At 42.1% G+C, this 21566-nt stretch overlaps 1 protein-coding gene across 1 annotated transcript in view; it reads left to right on the forward strand.

Moving 5' to 3' along the window:
• LOC139748290 (uncharacterized) overlaps window positions 1–21566 on the forward strand; it is a 165844-nt gene that overhangs the window by 45520 nt on the left and 98758 nt on the right. The window contains exon 2 of the mRNA XM_071661277.1: window positions 15615–16202. Coding sequence (XP_071517378.1) covers window positions 15678–16202 — 525 coding nt within the window. The 5' untranslated portion in view covers window positions 15615–15677. The remainder of the gene's footprint in view (window positions 1–15614; window positions 16203–21566) is intronic.

Consider the following 21566-nt stretch of genomic DNA (forward strand, 5'->3'; position numbering starts at 1 on the left):
TTCTCAGTGAATGTAGGTTTGCGGCAGGGGTGTGTGATGTCTCCATGGTTGTTTAATTTGTTTATGGTTAGGGAGGTGAATGCAAGAGTTTTGGAAAGAGGGGCAAGTATGAAGTCTGTTGGGGATGAGAGAGCTTGGGAAGTGAGTCAGTTGTTGTTCGCTGATGATACAGCGCTGGTGGCTGATTCATGTGAGAAACTGCAGAAGCTGGTGACTGAGTTTGGTAAAGTGTGTGAAAGAAGAAAGTTAAGAGTAAATGTGAATAAGAGCAAGGTAATTAGGTACAGTAGGGTTGAGGGTCAAGTCAATTGGGCGGTAAGTTTGAATGGAGAAAAACTGGAGGAAGTAAAGTGTTTTAGATATCTGGGAGTGGATCTGGCAGCGGATGGAACCATGGAAGCGGAAGTGGATCATAGGGTGGGGGAGGGTGCGAAAATCCTGGGAGCCTTGAAGATTGTGTGGAAGTCGAGAACATTATCTCGGAAAGCAAAAATGGGTATGTTTGAAGGAATAGTGGTTCGAACAATGTTGTATGGTTGCGAGGCGTGGGCTATGGATAGAGTTGTGCGCAGGAGGATGGATGTGCTGGAAATGAGATGTTTGAGGACAATGTGTGGTGTGAGGTGGTTTGATCGAGTAAGTAACGTAAGGGTAAGAGAGATGTATGGAAATAAAAAGAGCGTGGTTGAGAGAGCAGAAGAGGGTGTTTTGAAATGGTTTGGGCACATGGAGAGAATGAGTGAGGAAAGATTGACCAAGAGGATATATGTGTCGGAGGTGGAGGGAACGAGGAGAAGTGGGAGACCAAATTGGAGGTGGAAAGATGGAGTGAAAAAGATTTTGTGTGATCGGGGCCTGAACATGCAGGAGGTTGAAAGGAGGGCAAGGAATAGAGTGAATTGGATCGATGTGGTATACCGGGGTTGACGTGCTGTCAGTGGATTGAATCAGGGCATGTGAAGCGTCTGGGGTAAACCATGGAAAGCTGTGTAGGTATGTATATTTGCGTGTGTGGACGTATGTATATACATGTGTATGGGGGTGGGTTGGGCCATTTCTTTCGTCTGTTTCCTTGCGCTACCTCGCAAACGCGGGAGACAGGGACAAAGCAAAAAGAAAAAAAAAAATATATATATATTCATTTATTTAATTATTTATTTATTTTACTTTGTCGTTGTCTCCTGCGTTAGCGAGGTAGCGCAAGGAAACAGATGAAAGAATGGCCCAACCCACCCACATACACATGTATATACATACATGTCCACACACGCACATATACATACCTATACTTCTCAACGTATGTATGTATATATACACACACACACAGACATATACATATATACACATGTACATAATTAATACTGTCTGCCCTTAATCGTTTCCGTCGCCACCCTGCCACACATGAAATGACAACTCCCTCCCCCCCGCATGTGCGTGAGGTAGCGCTAGAATACAACAAAGGCCACATTCGTTCACACTCAGTCTCTACCTGTCATGTATAATGCACCGAAACCACAGCTTCCTTTCCACATCCAGGCCCCACAGAACTTTCCATGGTTTACCCGAGACGCTTCACATGCCCTGCTTCAATCCATTGACAGCACGACGACCCCGGTATACCACATCGTACCAGTTCACTCTATTCCTTGCACGCCTTTCACCTCCTGCATGTTCAGGTCCAGATCACTTAAAATCTTTTTCACTTCATCTTTCCACCTCCAATTCGGTCTACCACTTCATCTCGTTCCCTCCACCTCTGACACATATATCCTTTTTGTCAATCTTTCCTCACTCATTCTCTCCATGTGACCAAACCATTTCAAAACACCCTCTTCTGCTCTCTCAACCACACTCTTTTTACCACCACACATCTCTCTTACCCTTTCATTACTTACTCGATCATACCACCTCACACCACATATTGTCCTCAAACACCTCATTTCCAGCACATCCACCCTCCTCCGCACAGCTGTATATATAGCCCACGCCCCGGAACCATATAACATTGTTGGCACCACTATTCCTTCAAACATACCCATTTTTGCTTTCCAAGATAACGTTCTCGACTTCCACACATTTTTCAACGCTCCCAGAACTTTCGCCCCCTCCTCCACCCTATAATTCCCTTTTGCTTCCATGGTTCCATCCGCTGCGGGAAAGTACAGTTAGGTTCGTAAAATGCTATCTGCTGGCTATGTACGCGTGTTGGGAAATGACCGGTGTAGACCCCGTTGCTCATCAACGTGAGACGAAGGGTATTCGAGTACTTAGCATTTGAATAGATATTTCCTATTAGCCAGGCCCAGAGCCTAGCGGTTACTTTCCCGCCTCTTGCACAGGGGCCCCGGGTTCGATCCTGGCTGTTGGAGGTTTGTATGTTCTATGAAGTTGCGCGTTTCTATGTACTATGTTCGTATTCATATACCTCCGCGTTGTGCAATTAGGTTCGGTAAAATGTTATCTGCTGGCTATGTGCGCGTGTTGGGAAATGACCGGTGTAGACCCCGTTGCTCACCAACGTGAGACGAAGGGTATTCGAGTACATAGTATTCGAATAGTTATTTCCTATTAGCCAGGCCCATAGCCTATCGGTTAGCATTCCCGCCCCTTGCACAGGAGTCCCGGGTTCGATCTTGGCTGTTGGAGGTTTGTATGATATATATCTTTCTTTCATACTATTAGCCATTTCCCGCGTTAGCGAGGTAGCGTTAAGAACAGAGGAGTGGACCTTTGAGGGAATATCCTTACCTGACCCCATTCTCTGTTCCTTGTTTTGGAAAATTAAAAAAAAAAAAGTGGGGAGGATTTCCAGCCACCCACCCCCTTCCCTTTTTAGTCGCCTTCTACGACACGCAGGGTATACGTGGGAAGTATTATTTCTCCCCTATCCCCAGAGATAATGATATATATATATATATATATATATATATATATATATATATATATTATCTTTTTTTTATTTTGTCATACCTTTGTGCTGTTTCCTGAGGCGGGGTGGCGTCTGAATGGATGAATGTGAGCAAGTATGAATATGTACATGGGCATATATATATATATATATATATATATATATATATATATATATATATATATATATATATATATTTATGTATGTGTGGGTGTGTGTGTGTGTGTATGAAATGTATGCGATGTAGCGACTCTCACTTAGTGACGCCAGTGTTCCAGTTTTTTTTTTTTTTTCGAACGTGTGTTTAGAAGAATACGTGTTAAGGACAGATACCAGGAAACCTGATGGTTCCTGACGAGTTTATCCTCTTGCTTGATCCTAAACCGAGGTAGAAGCAGGAGAGTAAAGCAGAATGCACCTCCCCACCCACCTTTCCCTCCGGCTCAACTGCCAGCAAGAGAGGGATGGGGATGAGAAAAATAATAAACATATACTATGGGAAAGCTTATTGCCATAGAAATTTTTCAGGTAAGAAAGAGTGAACGAGAAAAGTTCCCTGCCAGTTTTAGAAAACTCTGCAGTTTGGCTGCAATCTAGAAAACATACATAGGTTTGGAAAGTCTTTTTTAGAAGCACGACTTATGTTTTCTGATGGCGGACGTCATTAAGGTGTTTTCGTACCCAGGATCAGGAGGCGTTATTACTCTCTGTGTACTTACAACATCTGATGGTAGTCTATTCCAGGTATGAATAACTACAACTGGAATTTTGTTGTTGTTGCCCAGTCTACTCTTCATGGCGCTGTTTCTAATCGTAGCGTCTGGCTACAGTGAAGACATTTTCGTATTATTATGTCACCGTTCTGCTAGTTCGGGGGTTACGTGGTATTACGCAGTTAAAAGAAAATGGCTTTTATATAAAAACAATTAGTGTGTGATGCTGGTCTTTCTTGGCTTCCAAATGTCCTTCAAAGGCCGGTGGTTGGAATATTGAAGTGTTGTTTGGTCACCTCGTGAGTTTGAGCGCGGCCCATGAAGTTGCTAGAAGTTTGCACCTCTGAAACGCGGCTTCTGTTGGCCTTTTAAGGCCGGACAGGGGTTCCAACCTTCGGATCCTGCCTTTGATCTGGAAGAACTGCCTTCACCGTAACTTGAAAGCCGCCGTTGGATCGCCTCTTGTGAAGGAGTCCAGTTGAAGGAAGTGACATGTATGTTGGGCGTGTATGGCCGTGGGTACAGATACATGTCTTGCTCGTGAACTTGCGCGGGTTATGTGTGGCCGAGGCTACAGTGGTCACACGTTGAGAATCGAAAGTGACCAATGTAGCAATTTTTGCCCAACGGGATGACCATTTGGTCTGCTGTTGGTCGTAGTGTCTGCCAGATACCACCTCACCGGTTATTGATTAAGACAAAAGCCTCCTGTATGATCCTGCCCAGGAACCAGTACCTATATATATATATATATATATATATATATATATATATATATATAGAGAGAGAGAGAGAGAGAGAGAGAGAAAGAGAGAGAGAGAGAGAGAGAGAGAGAGTCCACGGGCAAAATGAAACACGATAAGTTCACCGTGGACTCAGGAATATCTTGATCACTCGCAAAATTGTGACCCTTTCCAATATATATATATATATATATATATATATATATATATATATATATATATATATATATATATTATCCCTGGGGATAGGGGAGAAAGAATACTTCCCACGTATTCCCTGCGTGTCGTAGAAGGCGACTAAAAGGGGAGGGAGCGGGGGGCTGGAAATCTTCCCCTCTGGTTTTTTTTTTAATTTTCCAAAACAAGGAACAGAGAAGGGGGCCAGGTGAGGATATTCCCTCCAAGGCCCAGTCCTCTGTTCTTAACGCTACCTCGCTAACGCGGGAAATGGCGAATAGTTTGAAAGAAAAGAAAAAGATATATATATATATATATATATATATATATATATATATATATATATATATATATATATATATATATATATATATTTTTTTTTATACTTTGTCGCTGTTTCCCGCGTTTGCGAGGTAGCGCAAGGAAACAGACGAAAGAAATGGCCCAACCCCCCCCCCCCCCATACACATGTACATACACACGTCCACACACGCAAATATACATACCTACACAGCTTTCCATGGTTTACCCCAGACGCTTCACATGCCTTGATTCACTCCACTGACAGCACGTCAACCCCTGTATACCACATCGCTCCAATTCACTCTATTCCTTGCCCTCCTTACACCCTCCTGCATGTTCAGGCCCCGATCACACAAAATCTTTTTCACTCCATCTTTCCACCTCCAATTTGGTCTCCCTCTTCTCCTCGTTCCCTCCACCTCCGACACATATATCCTCTTGGTCAATCTTTCCTCACTCATTCTCTCCATGTGCCCAAACCATTTCAAAACACCCTCTTCTGCTCTCTCAACCACGCTCTTTTTATTTCCACACATCTCTCTTACCCTTACGTTACTCACTCGATCAAACCACCTCACACCACACATTGTCCTCAAACATCTCATTTCCAGCACATCCATCCTCCTGCGCACAACTCTATCCATAGCCCACGCCTCGCAACCATACAACATTGTTGGAACCACTATTCCTTCAAACATACCCATTTTTGCTTTCCGAGATAATGTTCTCGACTTCCACACATTTTTCAAGGCTCCCAAAATTTTCGCCCCCTCCCCCACCCTATGATCCACTTCCGCTTCCATGGTTCCATCCGCTGACAGATCCACTCCCAGATATCTAAAACACTTCACTTCCTCCAGTTTTTCTCCATTCAAACTCACCTCCCAATTGACTTGACCCTCAACCCTACTGTACCTAATAACCTTGCTCTTATTCACATTTACTCTTAACTTTCTTCTTCCACACACTTTACCAAACTCAGTCACCAGCTTCTGCAGTTTCTCACATGAATCAGCCACCAGCGCTGTATCATCAGCGAACAACAACTGACTCACTTCCCAAGCTCTCTCATCCCCAACAGACTTCATACTTGCCCCTCTTTCCAGGACTCTTGCATTTACCTCCCTAACAACCCCATCCATAAACAAATTAAACAACCATGGAGACATCACACACCCCTGCCGCAAACCTACATTCACTGAGAACCAATCACTTTCCTCTCTTCCTACACGTACACATGCCTTACATCCTCGATAAAAACTTTTCACTGCTTCTAACAACTTGCCTCCCACACCATATATTCTTAATACCTTCCACAGAGCATCTCTATCAACTCTATCATATGCTTTCTCCAGATCCATAAATGCTACATACAAATCCATTTGCTTTTCTAAGTATTTCTCATACATTCTTCAAAGCAAACACCTGATCCACACATCCTCTACCACTTCTGAAACCGCACTGCTCTTCCCCAATCTGATGCTCTGTACATGCCTTCACCCTCTCAGTCAATACCCTCCCATATAATTTACCAGGAATACTCAACAAACTTATACCTCTGTAATTTGAGCACTCACTCTTATCCCCTTTGCCTTTGTACAATGGCACTATGCACGCATTCCGCCAATCCTCAGGCACCTCACCATGAGTCATACATACATTAAATAACCTTACCAACCAGTCAACAATACAGTCACCCCCTTTTTTAATAAATTCCACTGCAATACCATCCAAACCTGCTGCCTTGCCGGCTTTCATCTTCCGCAAAGCTTTTACTACCTCTTCTCTGTTTACCAAATCATTTTCCCTAACCCTCTCACTTTGCACACCACCTCGACCAAAACAAAAATATATATATATATATATATATATATATAGGCTTAACCTGGACCGTGCAAGGTCTTGCGATGGCACGAGGTTTCCAGTTAGGAAGCGATGCCTTATGTCGTGGAAGCAAGCGGTCATCATGGCTGGGTTTCACTAGGATGAGGAGGTAGCTACTCCAGCCGAGAATTCCTCTCATTCCAACACCATTCAAGAGGATCCAGTGAGAACGTACCTTGTCACATCGAGCACTGGCATGCCCACATCTACAAAGCACATGGGGTCAAACTCGCAAGGTGATGGTGGCTTGAACACATAACTACCCTGCTTCCTCCCATGCCGAAGTCCTATGTTGGCAGCGCGGAAGGTGAAGACTTCGTCTCGGCTACGGACAGCAAGATGAACACACTATCTTGTTTCAACACATGGGTTGTATAATGGGTCAATGACTTTGATTTTAGATCAAGTATTAGTTACAGACGTTTTCATGGGATACGCTGGTTGTAGTTTATATATTTAGCAAGAAGAACGAGTTCGCACTTGTTGGCATTGTTTTCCATATTGTAAAACGTTATTTATAATGATTTTATGGTTATACTTGGTTGGTTCTTTGGGCTTTTTTAAATTTATCGAGTATCAGGGGCCATTACGGACATCAGCGTGAAGTTATAACCAATAATGGAAAGATCGTGAATGTCGCCCCCTCTCGTGTGTTCTAGATTGTTCTTGTACCATACACACACTCAGTACCTACGTGGTCTCTTTGTCGAGGGTATAATTGCCACAGCTTTTTTGTATAGAGTCATGCCTGCGTGGCTACTGATGACCTACGGGCTGGGTACTGCTGCTTCGTCGGCCGGGATGTTCCTACAGCTGTGCCTGATCGTACAGCGGTGACCTTGGTCGGGGAGGAAAAACTCCTACATTCCAATTTCTACCAAATATGTCTACCCTGGCTCATGGTGTGGTCGCTCCTGCTCCAGTGTGTGCGTCGCATTAGATCATTCAACACTCCACTTGCCTGAATCCAAATCTACTTTCTTCCTAGTTTCATTGTAGAACTGTTTCTCGTAGAATCACGAACACCATGATATCGTGTACTGATGTGATCTGTTCCAACAAACTCTCTCTCTCTCTCTCTCTCTCTCTCTCTCTCTCTCTCTCTCTCTCTCTCTCTCTCTCTCTCTTCATCAAGTGTCTCCAATAACTTTTGTTCAGGCTCTCCACTTCCCTCCCGACCTGACCAAACTGTAGCTTTGATATCCAGCTGATGGAACATTTATCCTCTGGTTACTTTATTTTCCTTCGATTCAGCTATGGAGAATTCTTTGTCTTGCCCCGCCCATCCCACCATTGTAATACAAGCTCTCTTTCTCGCTCTGAACCTGTCTGTCTCTCTGTCTGTACAAGCACCCTAAAATTGGGAAGCAATATCCTGGTTAGATTTAGCAGTGCCAAGACACAGTTTCTCCAGGCACCTTTTTTTCTGAGAATAATTTGTTACCCGTTATTTAAGTTTCCTAACCAGAGTTCAACGCTGTAAATAGCATGAAACGACCATAAACGTATCCTTCGTTCTCTCCCGAAGACGACATGTAATCAACATCACAAAGCCTCCCTCACTTGCGTTTCTTGTAGCAGTTTCAAACTCAATAATGGTTTGGTTCGCTCTGGTTGAGTACGCAGGTATTTCCAACGTAGTTGCGACAGTGGATGGAAACCTATGCATCACATTCTCGGCTACCATCCTATTACTACTACTACTACTACTCTCTCTCTCTCTCTCTCTGTCTATATATATATATATATATATATATATATATATATATATATATATATATATATATATATATATCTGCAAATATTATTTTAGGCACTGCTACCGTAAGGTGTATGCATGTGTTGACCAGGGACCAGAGCTTGAACCAGTAGCAAGCGTGTGGCTATTGCTTCCCGTAGTGTGTGTGTGGATCCTGGCCACACGGGACTGGACCGTTGTGATGCGTCGTCCCTCGTATGGCCAAGCCGTGGAATTTCTTTCTTACCTTTCGCGTATTCCCATAACCATTCGACCTTTAAAAGAGTCAGGTGATGACCCTAGATTGAAGCATTTTCTTTTTTTTTCCCCCGTGCCATGTCGGTCCTTATATGAAAAGAAATCCCTGGGTTAACGAAGTAAACGAGGGTTAGGATAACGAGCAATTACCGACATTCAGAACAAAGTAATGAGTGAAAGGTGTTTGGCCAGCTATCTCGGGCTGAGGTGGGGGCGGGCAAACCGCTCTATCCATTACTTAAGAGTCGGGGTGGTAGGGGAGGGAGGGAGGGGTCGTGGTTGGGTGTACGTCAACACGGCCAAAATAGGGACACATAAGTTGTCGGCTGTTTTCACTCCCGCTCGTTGGGTGCAGACTCTTGCTCTATTTTACAGCGGAAGGATGATTGAGTCGCATGTTGTGTGTGTGTGTGTGTGTGTGTGTGAATACTGACAAAGTACAGGAATGATTATGAATTGCTGTCGATGATAAATAGCACGTAAAACTAGCAAATAGACCTGTTTTAGCGCTTTTTTTTTTAAAGATATTTCTCCTATCAGAGTTCGGAGGTACGGGATCAATGCACCAGTCAAATGCATGAGTAGAAATTGCTGTAGATGTGACGTGAGCCACATAAGGCAGCACGTTGTGTTGTACATTAATTAATGTGTACAAGAAGAACAGTTGGATATTGAATGAGCAAATGTGAAAGAACTAGTTTTCAAGTCGTGTTCTTCTCGGAGAAATTTGATTATTGATCAGGTTTGTTGAGATTGAAACTATAAGTGTTAATAGACCAAATATAGTTTTGTTTTATTGATTCGTATGTCTAATATTATGTATTTAATTTATAGTTACCCTTATGCAGCGTTTTTTTTTTAGGTACTGCACAATATTCCGGTTTGAAGGTATTTAAAGTTTATTTTGTCTTGATTTAAGGGTTTTCTAAAGCTGATAAACTTCAACCTTATGCGCGCGCGGTTTATAGAGCGCATGAGCTGCCAGACGTGTGAAAAATATAATGCGCCGAATTTTGATTTTGCCTTGTCTAGCGTCCCATTCTCTACGCTTTCAGGTCAAAGCAATTGCTAGTCAAGGGATGTGATGAATGGTAGCGATTGTCATCATTCGATGGCTGACCGGAGAATAAAACTGTGGGTTAGAATCCTTGGAACTAAGCTCTAAGGTCATTGACTGGAATTTGCTCTATACAAAAAAAAAAAAAAAAATGGAGGCGAAAATGGTTAATTATGTTATTAGCTCAAAAGTCTGCCTAAATATTTTCCGGTCGTACTGTTTTCCATTACCACTTTTTTATGCGAAAACAGATATGTAATATGACTAGTGTGATAGAAAAATTGTCCCAAGGAAAAGTGGTAATGATAGAGATGGGCGGCAAGCAGGGCTACCAACCGCTCCGGATGCTTTTCTTGCCATCCGGTGAGCACTGAATTTAACTCCGCAAGACAATGTTGTCATGTAGGGAGGAGTGTTTCGATATTACCAATTATTTTGAGTTGCGAGATTCATTATTAGCGAAAAGCGAATAGTTGTGCCCCCAGATTTGAGAATTGGTGTGGAAATGATATAATTACCTGATGCTTATGATATGTCTGTTGGTCTTGAATTGTCCCATCCTGTCGTTCATTCTAATGCGCATGTTTACCTCCAGGTCTTGAAATGATGTGCAAGGTACCATAGAATTATTTTTTCCATCATTTAGAATGGAAAATCGTGGTGTGGGTGTGTTGCGGGAGCAGCTGTGCCGCCCACACTTCTCTAGCCTCGCCCCGGGTCCCGCGGCGCGCTCGGGCCACCCCCAGGTCCCCCCCGCACCCCAATCTGTAGCGACCCTCGCTGCATGTCTGGTGTTGCCACTGGGATGGGCCTCTTATTTCTCTTAGACACCCCGTGCTTCGAAACTCTCTTTCCTTTGGACACTTGTCTGATGGATACCGGAAGGCTATGATGGATATAACTTAACCGAATTTGGAGAGAAAGTATTCAAACATCTGCACAGAGTGTTATTTGTGCCCACTACCCCATAGTTTTATGCTGAGAGTATGTATTGACCCGAATAGTGGTGTGGGTACTAGATACTTCATTGTCAGGCAGGATAGGCACCTAATCCTGCACCTAGAGTGATTTAATTTGCTAAAACTGAAGTATGAATCCTGGTTTGATAAGCTTTATCATCATTTGGGTAATTGGTTGATGATGGGCTGAAAGGTCTGATTTGGGTTTCATAAGGGTTGTTACAAGGGCGTTGTAAAACATCCGTTGATGATTATATTGTCGCAAAACTATCCATGATTTTATAATTGAGAAGTGCACATGTTTAGGTAATGACGATAGGTTTCATTATCCTGATTGATGTCATGAAAATGATTTAATAACTGAGTAGTTATTTGCAGGAATATGTGCATTATGACCAAAAGTACAGTTGACTACTTTGATTGTTTTATTGTTTACCATTTTCTTTGAAATGATGTATGAAATTACTTCATTTGCTTATTTGTGGTATAATATCAGCATCTTTCATTTTTGGAAAGTTTATATGCATATAAATGTGGACAACAGGTAAAGAAAATGTAATGAAGCACAGCATTAGACAACCACTGCAACCTGCCAGCCAATAGGAAGCCGCGAGTCAGTCACGTGACTGAAAATTACCCATAAGGCCAGTCGTCGTCTCTTGTTGTGGTGCGAGGTTGTGTGGACGAACGCTCTATTTTGAAGTGAATTTCACGTGCCCTGGATGCCGTTTAACGCGTATTTTCCGTTTACAACACTACGTGAGTATACCATGAACGGATCAATGCAGAAAAACAGAAATAATGGAAAATATGTAAACGGTGTGAGGCGTCTGTTGACCCGTTTGTTTTGTTTCTGTTGGCGCATGCGCAGTTGATCTCCAGCTGATCGGACTTTTTAGAGGGGGACTCGTGCAAATGTGCTGGCTCAGCTTGGCTAGGTTGGGGTCGAGGTGCTTCATAGTCAGGATAGAGGAAGATTGTGCCTTGCTAGGGTGGATAGAATGGCGGGAATGGTGGTGATTGCAGCAGTAGGAGGCAGGGAAGTGTAATGCATCACCGTCTTGATGGTGCAGCATTTCAGTCTTTTTTGGGACTGCATTAACCATCATCATCATACGGTTACAACACTTTCCCATCTTCTTCGCCGTGCAAGTACCTCCCCCGATCGTCTTGGTAATGCTCAACATCCTCCTCCTCCTATTGACAGTGCTGCACACTCTTAAGATCCAGGCATGAAGCACTTCCCTAAGATCCAGGCACTGCAACGTTCCATCGTCATCCTGGAAATGCAGGGTTTTCCCACCGTCCTGACTGTCTTGCGTTTCACCAAGATCCTCTCAATGCAGCACATGAAGATTCTAGGCAATGCGCCATTTCCATACGCTTCTGACGCAGTACTTCACTATCACACTGCTCAACTTGCCCCACCATCCTGGCCATTCAGCACTTCCCTACCAACTTTGGCATGCAGCACCTCCCTGCCACCCTGGCATGCAGCACCTCCCCACCATCTTGGCAATGCAGAACTTTCCCGCCATCCTGGCATGCAACACTTTCTTACAAATCCTTTTATCAACTGGCCAGTGCAGCACTTCCTACCACCGTGGCAGTGCAGCACCCCAACCACCCTGGTAATGCAGCATGTCACCGCCCTGGCACTACAGTACTTCCCACCTTCCTGGTAGTGCATCACATACCACCGCCCTTGCAGCATAGCACTTCCCCTTCATCCTGGTTGTGCAGCGCATCCTACCACCCTTGCTGTGCAGGACTTCCCTACCACCCTAGCAGAGCAGCACATCCCCACTTATCATGACAGTGCAGCACTTTCTCCATTCTGACAGGGCAGCACTTTCTCGCAACCCTGGTTGAGCAGCGCTTCTCACCACCCTGGCAGGACAGCGCTTCTCACCACCCTGGCAGTGCAGCACATCCCCATCACCCTGGCAGTGCGACACCTCCCACTACCCTGGTAGCACAGCACTTCAGTACCATCCTGGCCATGAACTCTTCCCACAACCCTGGTTATGGAGCACTTCCATCATTCCTGTTACTGCAGCACTACTCAACGATCCTTGCGGTTGATCACTTCACTACCAAACTGTGCAGTAATTTACTGTCATCCTGACGTGGCAGCAAGCAGTTCCTGCAGTGCTGACGATGCAGTACTTCACCATCTCGGCACCCCATTACTTCCTCTGTTATTGGAAGAGTCTACTACTATTTACTACACCATCCTCCTAGCCTTTGCAATGAAGCACTTCCACACCTTCTTGTTACTATATACCTATTATCATCATGGCAATGCGGTAGTTTCTCACCATTTCGGTAAATCTATACTTGCCCTTGACAAAACAGTGTAGCATTTTCGGGTTATTTTGGCAGTGCGCCACTTCCTACCTTCCTGGCATGCATTAGTTTTCAACCATCATGACCCAGTAACACATCCTTCTCATCCTGGCTGTGGAGCACTTCACATCTTGGCTGTATGGAACTTCGTCTCAAAGTGGCTGTGTATCGTGGCATTGGCACTTGCCCTCCATCCTGGGGGTATTGTATATCCTCATCTTGTTGGCAGTGAAGCATTTCCTCTATTAATATCTCTGTAGCACAATTCAACATTCTTCAGGCTTAACTATGTAGCACCTTACCCACCTTTTTTTTTTTTCTTAAATCGTCCTCTCACATTGACAACGCTACACACACTATCGCGGCATAAAGCACTTCTTCGACTTTGCCTTGTAATAATCCCATGGCATCTGTGTAATGCAGCACAATGTGGGAAATGTATCGGTCCCCAGCGTCTTGGCGGTGCCTGCTGTTCACCTCTTTGGCATAGTAGCATTTTTCCCACTCTTGGCAGTGCAGCACTTCCCCCCACCAACTTGGCAATGCAGCACAGAGAGATTCAGACGTCAGCAAATTCTGACACATGGCAATTTAAGACTGCCTCACTGGTGATGTGTGGGCGATATCACAAATGAGTGATGGTTGCCTTGTTAGGCTTTGGGCCTGGCATTTACGAAGGTCATTACGACCGTCAAGGTCAAGGTATAACCACTAACTTAAATGTCTGGCACTGTCAGTGCTTAAGATAATTCCGAGATCATGTCCACTGTGTTTATGACCTCCAAACAGAGAAATCAGATGACCACATTTGCATCACAGATTGCATGCAGAATTCTACATCTGATCACCTTCGAGTTTTTGAGTCCAGTGAAATTTCACCATGTTTCTTGGACTTCAAGTGCTACTAAATGCTTGTGTACATAGCATTATGGGAAGACTGACTGGCAAGTGATTTCAGCCAAAATTGTACCTCATTTATTGAACAGAAAGTTCAACTTCTGGGGAGGTTTTGAGTTTAAAAGGTTAAGGTCAGCAAGTTATCACGATAAACATTTTAATTGTCTGATGGTTATTCACCAGACTTATGCCATAGATGGTACATGCAAATTTGTAAAAACACTTTTTTAATTTTTTTTAAGTATGGATCAAAGTTAAATGTTACTTGGAGTTGTGTCCTTAAATATTTGTTTTAACAATATTCCAAAGATTCAGTACAATAGATTAAGGAAGAACACATTTTATGAAGTTTTGTTGGTCAGGGTTACAATCATCAAGGAATACAGTACAAAACTGTGTATGAAAAATGTGTTACAAAAGTTTTTGTTCCATAATGAAATTTAAGGTGTCTACATTAAACCTAATATATATTTAAGCCACAACTTAAGTATAGATTAGAAATTATGTTCGTATTTGCACATTAGTAAGTTGCAAATATATTTGATATATTTGGACATTTTTAAGTTTTATACCCTATTTTTTTGTTTTGTGTCTTTAGATTTATATTGTTGCAGATTAGTACAGTAAAGGTAACTTCATAGGATCAAAATGAAGTAAGGTAGTTGCAGTTTTACATAAAATTTACTAAGTGCATTTTAGCAAGAAGTGGAGTGTATATCTGAAATTGTATTCTTATTTTCTCATTTTTTTAGCATACAGTGTTCAGATATGTAGATTTCATTTCTCAAGATTTTTCAGTTTATATACTTGGTTTTCTTACATCTGATCATTTAAACAAAGTGATACATGATGTATTGAGGTTAGGTTTTGAATAAGGGTAGCTTCATTAAGTTTTTATATTCTTGTGTCATTATTATAACTATTTTCATTTGGCACATTCCTCTTCTTTTTTATTAGCTGGAAAAAGGGGAAAAAAATATGAATAAGCATTTTACTATTCTATGAAATAAAGATGGTTAATATTAATTCAGTATCTTTCTTTGAATAAAGACAATCAAGATTAATTCAGTATCTTTCTTTGTATATAGATTACATAGGTAGCACTGAAACAACCACTCTTGGCCAGTTTGACTTCCAATGAAGAATTTTAGTTTGCGGAGTGAATGGCAAAAAAGTATTTCATATAATGTTGGATCCCTTTTAACCTACAGAAAGTTTTTACAAACTGTACAAGAAAGGCTCAGATGGGATTACAAGACATCTTAAACTCAAAATGAACTTTCCTTCAAAGATATTAATGTTAGGTAAAGAATGTTTCTCTTCATTTCTGTATAGGAGAGCAACACACACGGAATGAAGCTATGTATATAGATGGTTGATGGGAAGGCAGCTCTTGGTCTGGTCAGTGAAGGGTTTGATGTCAGAAGTCTACTCCCTGTCCTTCATTTGAATAGATTCAGAAAATGAAAAAAGAGAAAAATTTAAAGAATTATCACTTGATTTTGAATATGAGACAAGAAAAATGGGGCTATTCTGTAATGTTTGTCAGAATTATTTCTAAGATAGAACATCACCCAAATAATTGTTCAATATCTGTTTTTTTTTTAGCACTTCTTTTCTTCTTTCAGATTGTCACAACGGCAGCAGTTGTGAGTTGAGGAACTTAAGGATTCAGATTTTGTAGAAGAGCCATGAAGGCTATGGAGACAGGGGCACCGATGATATCTGTGCCCGCAGGTATACTGAAGGAATTCATGTCTCCCGCAAACTCACGCACTCCCACTCCTCCGCCCGTTACTGCAGTTGGCAATTCCACCGTCACCAGCAAGAGCTCAACACAGACTCTTACAACTACCTCAAATTCTGTTTCATACACATCAGTGTTGCCAAGTTCTATTGATACTTCGTCAGTATCAATAACGCCAGCAACACCAATTTCAACGACACCAGTATCCTTGTCCCTAACAAATGGTCAGGTTTCAAAGGATGAAAATATGGTAGCTGTTAGTGAGAGTGAAGTAAATCAAAAGTGTGCTGAAAACAATAAAGACAGTAATGTGAAAGAAAATAATACAGGAAACTCAGATGCGACAGAATCCATGGTTAATGGCAATACCTCAGGAGTGAAGAGAACAAGTGAGGAGGCAGGTGGCTCTAGGAAACCAGATTTGAAGAAGATCAGAGTGTTTCCACCTTCAGGAGATGATGGTGTAAAGGTAGGTAATTTTTGTATTATACATATGTATTGATGTATGGTGACACTTACCTTTTATATCTTTATTAATAAGAAATACACACCACGTATTAAACATAAAGGCACCTTTTTGTTGGAATGAGCATTCTTACAGCACATTGGTAGTTGAATACCTACAGTATTTAATTCAGGAACTGTGAATTACTAGAACCAGTATTTTAGTTTTTGTTTTATTACTTATTCATATTAAACGTACATTAGTTATGATATTCGATTCAGTTCTTAATCAAATTTAAGTCTGTTAGTTTCCCTGTGCAGTTTGACCACATTAGTCCAGCATAAATCCAGGGATTATTGAAACTTATATGCAGCATTAGATTTGTGGGGCATAATTCTAGTGTCATGCATAATAATGGAGTTGTATTATACACATTTTTGATAAACACATTTGGCACTGTATCTATGAAGTCAACATTTATTCGGAAAGGTATGTTTTTTAATCTTAAATCGCTTATTACCTATACGGTATGCTATTCGTTTGTTACCCTAGGGGCCCTTTCAGAAAGGGTCCTGGCATTATGCTAAGACCCTTTTTACAGGGCTCCTGCAGCTCCAAGGTTGTATATCTCTGATAGTAAGGACACATGGACTCCTTTGAAGTGAGAAGTTCCTTGAGAAGACTGTACTCTGCTTCATCAACAGATGAAGATACAGCCTCAATATAAAGATGACCTTTTCACTCAGGATGTACCCTCAAGTAGGCAGAGTCACTTTCAGCAGATTTCTATCCTCTATGGTGGATGAAAAGGAGCTCAGCCTTGAGGGTTATATAACTCATAACTTCTATCTCTACCATTGTTTCCATACAACAGTTGTTTGTTCTTACAGTGGTAGAAAATTTCCAATTGCTTGCCTTCTGGATCTTGAATCTTCTGATTTTATGCCATCTTGCTCATAGTTTCTATATCCCTTATAACTTTGCTCTTATTTCTTACTGCCTGTAATGTTTATTCTTTGTTATTGATCTCTCTTCAACTTCTAAGTCTGTTCACTCTGATGCTGAGGATTTTACTTCATGCATTTTAGCTCACTCTCCCTTCCCTCCTTTTAAAACTTGTCCTCTTACTCTCTGGAAGTAAGGATGAGGACTGAAATGAGCAATTTCAATCGAAGGAAATGATATCAGCTCTATTACACACCGGACCTACTATTTTAGGGGAGAATGAAACACACTATGGTATGTTTTAATACATATCTGACACCTCCATAGAATTTTTGTTGTATTTGTTCAATTTATTATGGATGTTGAAGCATTTGTAGGATATTGCTTTTTCTTCCTATTTTCAATAGTTAAGATCTTGCTATTGCTACATGCTGTAGACCTTTTGCTCAAACCAACTGTCTTTGCAAACTGATGGTAAGAATTGTTTGATGATAGATTGGATTGACACCTGATATGTTTTGTCACTCCATCCCAGTTTGGTTTTGAAAGTTATGTATATCACTGACTATCCTTCTCTCTATCTACATCGCTGACTCTGGTTCCCTTTGGGAACTCCCTATCCCTCAAGGGGGGTGGCTATGGCAAAAGTTTCTCATAACTGTTGACTCCAATACTCCTCCTTACCCTTTAGTGCCTCCTCACCCTCAGCAGGCCACCGGCAGAGGTTAACTTGAGCACATTTTTTTCAGAGGCTCTTACCTAATGTTTTTACCTACTACTACTATTTGTCTACCTAATGTTCTTGCCTAATGTTCCAGTGTACTCTTCTACCTAATGCTTCCAACTAATGCTCTTACCTACCACTTCTACTAAATGGTTGTGTAATGTTTAGTACTCAAGACTTGTTTTTACCTTATCCTCTTATCTGACATTCCTATCCATTGATCCTACCATTTTGTCAAAAGGCAGGACTAATGCATAGCGCTCATTGCAGGAAAATTTCTAGTTAAAAAAAATGAGTTTTGTGATTTAAGCATTGTGAGGTGTTATGTATGAGAAGGGGAAGTTATAACATGTAGTGGTGAAGTGAAGAAGAGATGGAGTGCGTAGTTTGAAAGATTGTTGAATGTGTGTGATGATAGAGTGGCAGAAGTTGGGTGTTTTGTTCAGGGTGGTCTGCAAAATGTGAGAGAGTCATGGAGAGTGGTTTGGTGAAGACATAAGAGGTGATGAGTGCCTTGAGTAAGATGAAATGTGGCTGAAGTGCATGGTATTGCTGAGTTTATCAAGGAAGGGGGTTGCTGTGTTGTTGATTGGTTGGTAAGGATATCGATGATTTGTATAGATTGTGATGAGTTGCCTGAGGATTGGCAGAATGCATGTATAGTGCCTTTGTATAAAGGCAAGGGATGTGAAAGTAAGTGTACAAGCTACAGAAGTATAAGTTTGTTAAGTATACCTGATAAGTTGTATGGGAGGGTATTGATTGAGGGTAAAGGCATGCACAGAGCATCAGACTCAGGAGGAGCAGTGTGGTTTCAGAAGTGGTGGAGGGGTGTGGATCAGGTGTTTGCTGTAAACAATGAGTGAGAAACATTTAGAAAAATAGTTGGATTTGTATATAGCATTTATGGATCTGGAGAAGGATATGATTAGAAAAACAGTTGGATTTGTATGTAGCATTTATGGATCTGGAGAAGGCATATGTTATATAAGACTTGATAGAGATGCTTTGCAGAAGGTCTCAGGAATATATGGTGCGGGAAGTAAGTTGTTAGAAGCTGCAAGAAGTATTTATCAGAGGTGTAAGGCATGTGTAGAAGCAGTAAGAAGTACTTATCAAAGGTGTAAGGCATGTGTATGAGGAGGAAGAGGAGTGTGAATGGCTCCAAGAGAAACTCAGTCTGTGGCAAGGGTGTGTGATGTCATTATGGTTGTTTTTAATTTGTTGATGGATGTGGTGCTGAGGGAGTTGAAGAGTCCTGAAAAGAGGTGCAATTTTGCAGTCTGTTGGGGATGAGAGGGCCTGGTAAGTAAAGCAATTGTTGTTTGCTGATGGTACAGCATTGGTGGCTGATTCGAGTGAGAACCTGCAGAAGTTGGTGACTGAGTCTGAAGAGTATGTAAAAGGAGAAAGTTGAGGGTAAATGTGAATAAAAGCAAGGTTATTGATTCATAAGGGTTTAGGGACAAGTTAATTGGGATGTAAGTTTGAATGGAGAAAAACTGGAAGAAGTGAAGTGTTTTAGATATCTGGGAGTGGACTTGTCAGCAAATGGAACCATGGAAGTGTGAGTCATAGGTAAGGGGTAGGGGGCAAAGATCCTGAGAGTGATGAAGAATGTGGGAAGAGAATGTTATCTCAGAGCAAAAATGGGTATGGGTGAAGGAAAATTAGCTCCAACAATATCATATGGTTGCAAGGCATGGGCTGTTGATAGGGTTTGCAGAGGAGGGTGGATGAAAGTTTGAGGACAATCTGTGATGAGGTGGTTTGATGGAGTAAGTAATGAAAGGGTATGAGAGGTGTGAGGTAAAAAAGAGTGTGATTGAGAGAGCAGAAGAGGGTGTGTTAAAATGGTTTGGATATTTGGATAGAATGAGTAAGGAAAGGTTGACAGTGAGGATATACTGTATGTATCAAGTAAATGGAACACGGAGGATTGGGAGACCAAATTGGGGTTGGAAGGGTGAAGAGAAAGAGATTTTGAGTGATTGGGGCCTAAACATGCAGAAGGATGAAAGGCTTGCATGGAGTAAAGTAAATTGGAACGATGTATACTGGAGTCACCCTCCTGATAACAGACTGAACCAGGGTATGTGAAGTCGTAATGGTAAACCATGGAAAGGTCTGTGAGGCCTGGATATGGATAAGGAGCTATGTTTCAGTGCATTACACATGATAGTTAGTGTATAGATATGAGTGTATGTGGTCATTCTTCATCTGTTTCCTGATGCTACCTTGCTGACCCAGGGGATGGCAATGTTGTTTCCTGTGGAATGGGGCTGCATTGGGAATGGATGAAGGCAAGCAAGTATGGATATGTACATGTATATATATGTATGACTCATGGTGAGGTGCCTGAGGATTGGCGGAATGCGTGCATAGTGCCATTGTACAAAGGCAAAGGGGATAAGAGTGAGTGCTCAAATTACAGAGGTATAAGTTTGTTGAGTATTCCTGGTAAATTATATGGGAGGGTATTGATTGAGAGGGTGAAGGCATGTACAGAGCATCAGATTGGGGAAGAGCAGTGTGGTTTCAGAAGTGGTAGAGGATGTGTGGATCAGGTGTTTGCTTTGAAGAATGTATGTGAGAAATACTTAGAAAAGCAAATGGATTTGTATGTAGCATTTATGGATCTGGAGAAGGCATATGATAGAGTTGATAGAGATGCTCTGTGGAAGGTATTAAGAATATATGGTGTGGGAGGAAAGTTGTTAGAAGCAGTGAAAAGTTTTTATCGAGGATGTAAGGCATGTGTACGTGTAGGAAGAGAGGAAAGTGATTGGTTCTCAGTGAATGTAGGTTTGCAGCAGGGGTGTGTGATGTCTCCATGGTTGTTTAATTTGTTTATGGATGGGGTTGTTAGGGAGGTGAATGCAAGAGTTTTGGAAAGAGGGGCAAGTATGAAGTCTGTTGGGGATGAGGGAGCTTGGGAAGTGAGTCAGTTGTTGTTCGCTGATGATACAGCGCTGGTGGCTGATTCATGTGAGAAACTGCAGAAGCTGGTGACTGAGTTTGGTAAAGTGTGTGGAAGAAGAAAGTTAAGAGTAAATGTGAATAAGAGCAAGGTTATTAGGTACAGTAGGGTTGAGGGTCAAGTCAATTGGGAGGTGAGTTTGAATGGAGAAAAACTGGAGGAAGTGAAGTGTTTTAGATATCTGGGAGTGGATCTGGCAGCGGATGGAACCATGGAAGCGGAAGTGGATCATAGGGTGGGGGAGGGGGCGAAAATTCTGGGGGCCTTGAAGAATGTGTGGAAGTCGAGAACATTATCTCGGAAGGCAAAAATGGGTATGTTTGAAGGAATAGTGGTTCCAACAATGTTGTATGGTTGCGAGGCGTGGGCTATGGATAGAGTTGTGCGCAGGAGGATGGATGTGCTGGAAATGAGATGTTTGAGGACAATGTGTGGTGTGAGGTGGTTTGATCGAGTGAGTAACGTAAGGGTAAGAGAGATGTGTGGAAATAAAAAGAGCGTGGTTGAGAGAGCAGAAGAGGGTGTTTTGAAGTGGTTTGGGCACATGGAGAGAATGAGTGAGGAAAGACTGACCAAGAAGATATATGTGTCGGAGGTGGAGGGAACGAGGAGAAGAGGGAGACCAAATTGGAGGTGGAAAGATGGAGTGAAAAAGATTTTGTGTGATCGGGGCCTGAACATGCAGGAGGGTGAAAGGAGGGCAAGGAATAGAGTGAATTGGAGCGATGTGGTATACCGG

This window comes from Panulirus ornatus, chromosome 73 (genome assembly GCF_036320965.1).
Source record: "Panulirus ornatus isolate Po-2019 chromosome 73, ASM3632096v1, whole genome shotgun sequence".
Classification (NCBI taxonomy): domain Eukaryota; kingdom Metazoa; phylum Arthropoda; class Malacostraca; order Decapoda; family Palinuridae; genus Panulirus; species Panulirus ornatus.